At 30.9% G+C, this 5,987-nt stretch overlaps 1 protein-coding gene across 1 annotated transcript; it reads right to left on the reverse strand.

Annotated features, from left to right (window-relative positions):
• Positions 1–4,296: 4,296 nt before the first annotated feature.
• On the reverse strand, positions 4,297–5,493 carry LOC142166846 (uncharacterized). Its single transcript, XM_075226362.1, has one exon. It carries the CDS (start codon positions 5,491–5,493, stop codon positions 4,297–4,299), a length of 1,197 nt encoding a protein of 398 aa, XP_075082463.1.
• Positions 5,494–5,987: the final 494 nt, after the last annotated feature.

Here is a 5,987-nt window from a genome sequence, read left to right on the forward strand (position 1 = left end):
AACTTGTGTAGATTTTCATGTCACTTGCAAAAGGAGGTATAGATTATGCAAGGTTGGCTTTTCATAGAGTTTTATGGCAAACTTGGCCTCTCCAAAAAGCAAGAGCAATTGTCCCCGAAATTGGCGGATTAGTTATGCTACAGTAGGCAAACAGGATTGAATTCTTTGTCCTTCCGTTTTAAAACCAAAATTTCCCTTATTTCCACACCCTCAATAAATGCTCCAATGACATTTACTGGACAAACATTTCTTGAATTAAGCCACTCTTCCACTTGTAAGACACTTGTGATTAACTATTTTTCCCATATTAAGTTTTTTACACGCTTGGTCCTTTTTTAACTATTATTTTAAAAAAAAAGCATCATTTATTATTTATTTCATAAAGAATACTTTTTTCATTATTAGCATATTATAAAAATTAAGCTCAATATTTAATAAGTTAACTGACTCACTAATCACAGAAAGTACTTTTTTTGTCCATCTTCATTCTCCATTTCCAACATTCATTTTCTTCACTCCATTTTTAAAAATCTTATGCATATGTTAATGTCACCTAAATTCAAGATGTATTGATTTATATATCTTTTATACTTTGTATATCAAGTATCACTTTAATTCAAAATATATTTTTATGTATATAATTTTTGTATATTTATTTGTGAAGTGCCATCTTATTTTAAGATGTATTTTTAATGTATATTTCAAATATATTTTATATGTCAAGTGACATTTTAATTTAGGATGTATTTTTTATGTATATTTATTTTGTATATTTATATGCCATCTTGACTGAATTTAAGATATATATATTTTTATGTATATTTTACATGTCTAAGTGTCATCTTAATTGAAGGTATATTTATTTTGTATATTTATTGTATATTTTATGTGTTAATTCAATGTATATTTTTTTATATATACGTTTTGTATATATTAACATATATTATTATCGAAGTAAGATCTTTATATTAAGAAAAGAAGAAAGAAGGAAGAAAAAAACTTAAGAAAGATAATTAAAAAGAAAATGAATGGAATAAATTTAGAAAATATGTTGGCTTCGGCAGAAAATAAAATTAAGAAGATGAACAAAAAGAAGGAAAGCTAATAGATAAAGAGAAAAAAGGCATAATATTTGTACAAGAGGTTATTGACTTTCCATTCAAATTGCTTATGTTTACGGATTAATAATTAATATTCATATTTTAATGGAACTATGTGCTACAAATATAAATATTTTCCTACCACAACTGTAATATTGGGTTTCATGCTAAGAATTTGTTATATTTCTTTTAAACATTGACATTTATGTAAAGTTCCCTTTCATATTCCACTACTCTAATCCATCGATGTTTCATTATATCGTATGAACATAAAGGTTAACTTTATTTAGGTTAAACCAAAAAAACAATATGAATCTGTTAGGATATATCATAAACAATGTGTTTTGTTATAATATTCTTTGTGAAATAATTAGTTAATCACTCATTCAAATTAATGAAACTTTATTTTAAATAGATCATATATTCGATTGTGTATCATTGACTTATATTATAGATGATTTAGTGTATAGAATACTAACTTATACACATAAGGTTAAATCATCGGTTATTATAAGGCATAAATTTATGTTCACAATCTATTGATGTAATTTGACAAGCCATCGGAATAATTATAGCAAACGATACAATTATCTTGATTATGGGAATGGTTTAATTCCGACTTCTTGTGCTAGTATAGTTTGAATGTATTGAATGGGCCAAGTAGAAACAAATATTTTATATTGACTTAATAAAATAATTCTCTAGTCCATTAAATATACTTATACTCCTAATTTTGATATAATTATTATTAGTTATATATATTATTTGTTATTTTAATTTATTAAAAATCGAGATTCTTTTGTGGGTCAATAGGCCAGGTAAACTGGACAATAAAAATATAGCTACGTACGGACTCTCGTCACCTTGTGCGTACGTGACTCCCACAACAAGCAGTACACAATAATTATTACACCTAAGGGGATAATTCTCTCGTACAAGATTAGGCAAGAGACTTACCTTGCTTCCAAGCTCACTATTCGGCTCTTAACCTCAATAGAAATCCCCAAACGACGCCGAGCAATCCAAAACGAGTCAAAAGTCATACAAACTAATCAATATATGATTCAAACTTCATAATTAAACTATTAACGTGATTTCCCAACAAAATTCAGAAAGTCCATAAAAGTCACCGCCGGGCCCACATGCCTGATTTCGGAAATATTCGAAAATAAACATTACCCATTACATTACGAACTCAAATACACAAATTATTCTCAATTCCACGATCGATTTCATGGCCAAATCTCATCTTTACCAAACCCTAGGTTCTTCAACAAAAATCCAAATATTCCCCAATTTCTATGTTAAAAATCTACCCATAATTCATGTATTTAACTTAAGCATTGATAAAAATTATATACCTTGTGATGTTGATGAAAGTCCCCCACAAAAGTGCTCTCAATTTCGTCCAAGACCAAGTGAAAATGTGAGAGGAATGGGCTAAGTCCCGAAATAATAGTGTTATGCCCAAACCCGTTCTTCTTCACAATCGCAGAAGAAGCCTCACGATCGCGAAGGCCAATTTCTCCCAGCTGCCCAGATATGCTTCGTGTTAGCGACCTAAAGTTCACGTTCGCAATGATGGTCCATGCCCTTCGCGTTTGCGGTCCACCAGTCGCATTCGCGATGGCTAACAACCTTCCAGCCCAACTCCTCTCCTTCCTTCTATGCATTCGCGACAGGGCCTCCGCGTTCGCGACTACGTCTCTGCGTTTGCGAAGGAGAGCCAGGTCCTCCTTCGCGTTCGCAGAACCTTATTCGCGTTCGCGAAGAGCAATCAGCTGCTCCTCCTGAATTCCTTCTTCGTGATCGCGGAATACCCTTCGCGATCGCGAAGCACATCAGCAATTTCCAGTCCGGTTAACTTTTCTTTGGGTTGTCCGAAACACACTCAAGCCACCCGGGACCTAGTCCAAATACATCTACAAGTCCATTTTTAGTGTCCTTTCTTTATTTTTAGTGTCCTTTCTATTTTTATTTAATTTCATTTATAATTTAGTCAGATGTAAAAGCTTTTTCATAATATTCTTTTTGTAGTGGAATTAGTCTAATTATTTCTTTTAAGCTTTCTAATATATATTCTATATATTCTATATCTTGGGTTCTTTGATATTCTTCTATATTAGTTTTTACTAGATTTGTTAGTAATTTTATACTGTCAGTAGTTTGTTGCCAATATTGTAGGTATATATTATTCATTATGTGTTATCGAAATATAAATCTAATTCATATAAATCTATTTCTGGTATAATTAATTCTGTCCAATTCTGGTCCATTATTTCTATTATTTCAAAGGTGAGTAATTTTTCATAGATTATTCTTCTTACATCATTATTAATATCTTTCAGTATATATAGTATAAGTATTTTATAACTAAGATCGTCATCTATTAAGTAGGTGTTCATTTTATCATATGATTTGCTAAACATATTCCTTTTAATCTCTATGTCTATTATCCTTATTCATCATATTATAATAAGTTATTTTAATCATCTTTTCTGGTCACTACCATTATTTTCTGCTTCAATCAGTTACCCTAACAGCGCTTCAACTTTGTTTACTCCCCTAAACGGCCTCTCTGCCTACCGGTTTCAACCTTAGGATGCATAGTCTGGGCTTACTTATTCTTAGCATATTTTCATGGCAAACTTACTCAAGATGATTTCTATAACAGTACTATTATATGATGGATAATTATAATTTACATGTAAGAGATTATCAGGAATATATTAATTTAGCTACTCATGATTATAGTGTGACATACCTGTTTTTGTAAGTTCTTGATATCTCCTTGTTGATCCATAGCTTTCATATCTTCTTGTTTATCCATAGCTTTCCTGTATTTTATCTTTAAGTATATTTAGTAAGAGAAGAAAGAGAGAGAAGAGAGAATCCCTTGGCCTGAAGATGTAGCCTGTTTTTTTATTTATAATCGAAAGGCTATTTAAAGATTACAAAATGACTCTTACTGTTCATGAACGACCTTTACTGTTCATGAGACTGACTCTTACTATTCATGAACGACCTTTACTGTTCATGAGACTGACTCTTACTATTGTAAAGTAAAGAACTATTTACTTTACGACTTTTACAAAAAATAAAATAACATTATTTAAAAAAGAAAAAGAATCTAAATCTTTTGCTTTATCTTGTCTGCCATAGTTTTTTGTCGTCTAGCTTGCCGTCTTCTTTTCGATTATTCCAGTTGTACGTCTGGAACAATGTTATCTTCTCCTTTGCATTTTGAGCATATGTGGTCTGGATATTTGTGACTGATTAGCTTGCAATATCTTGTTAACAGTTTTGGAGAAATGAAGTTTGTCCTTATAGCTGTTGTAGTTGTAGGTTGTTCTGGTTTTAAAAGACTTAAGACCCATTGTCTTAATTCCTCCATATCTGCTTCTCGTATTTCTCTGCAATTTGAATATATCATTGTTTGTTCTCTTGAATAATAACTCCAAATAGCATTCTGATTTAGGTAGTTGTTTGCCAGCTCATTTAGTATAGTGGATATTCCAATAATCCTTTTATTTGTATAAAAGTCTGGAATATTTATTTTTTCTATCTCTTCTTGTTCTTCTATTCTTTCTGGTACGAGCATTTCTCTTGTAAGTCCGATCTTGATAACTTGTATGATAGGCTTTATCTCTTCATATAATATCTCTGCTGTGGCTGAATAAAATCGTATATAGAATAATGTTCCTTTAGTTATTCTTTTGTATTGCATAAATGCTCTGTGTAGCTCCGGTATGGTAGCTATCTCCTGTCCTGTTTGTGTATATACAGTATCTAGTAATCCATAATTGTAGCAAGTGGCTACTAGTTTTGCATTTGTATTTGGTAGGGCTATTAATTTATTGTATCCAGTTAGGTAATGGGTAATATAATCTTCATTTGGATTCTGGGTAGTTTGGGATCTTGGGTTTTTGTTTAAAAAGTTTTGTATTTTGTGTATATTGTCTATATATGTACGGGTTATATGGTTGTATATCTTTTTGGCTTGGTTCAGACTTTCTTTGTAGGTATTTATCTGAGGTGGTAGGAATATTTCGTTCTGGGTATTTTGGATATTTTTCTGTACGAACGGTTTTGAAAATAAATTGTTCATATTTATATTTGTGTATCTAGGTTTAATCTCTTCCTTCTTCTTTGCAGATGTACTGCTAGCTGTGCTGCTTCCTGCAACTGTATTTAGCAAACTGTTATGAGTTTTTAGGTGTTTCTCAACGTCACCTTCTAGCTCTGGAATTTTAGAGACTTCCGATCGTCTTATCTCCGCATTTTTTGAGTCATGCTGCTGACTACTAGCTGTTTTTCTTATTATCTGTATCTCTTCATCCATACTGTCCACTTTCTTACAAAGTGTAGTCATGGCTAAGAGTAGATTTTCCATTGTATTATCTGGGTCGGTTTGGGTAGCTTTGTCTTGACAAGTAATCTGCAACAACATTCTTGTTAGTAGTGATTATTTCAATTGTAAATGTAAAGTTTAATATATTTAATACCAGTCTTCGTATTTCTTTTGTTGTAACTGAATCTTGTACTTTTCTGGTTATCCACCATTTTACTTGGGTATTATCTGTTCTTACAATAAATCTGTTGTAAACTATATATGGTTCAAATGCTAATAAACATTTATATAATGCAAATAATTCTTTTCTATTTATCTCCCATTTTTCTTGTGGTTCAGTATAAGATCCTGAATAATATCTGCAATGATGTTCTATTTTTTCTTTATCATATTTATATTTAAGAACTCCTCCATAACTATGATTACTCGAATCTGTTTTTACAATATAAGTAAATTTCTTGTTCTCATCTGGGAAGTATAATTTTGGTAGTTTCTTACACAATATTTTAATCTTCCTTATTTGTTCCTTATCTTTT

The sequence above is a fragment of the Nicotiana tabacum genome, chromosome 2 (genome assembly GCF_000715075.1).
Source record: "Nicotiana tabacum cultivar K326 chromosome 2, ASM71507v2, whole genome shotgun sequence".
Taxonomy (NCBI): Eukaryota; Viridiplantae; Streptophyta; class Magnoliopsida; order Solanales; family Solanaceae; genus Nicotiana; species Nicotiana tabacum.

Bases quoted from the DNA above. Each gene is read 5' to 3' on its own strand.
- LOC142166846 (XM_075226362.1), bottom strand. From the start codon at position 5,493: ATGGAAAATCTACTCTTAGCCATGACTACACTTTGTAAGAAAGTGGAC.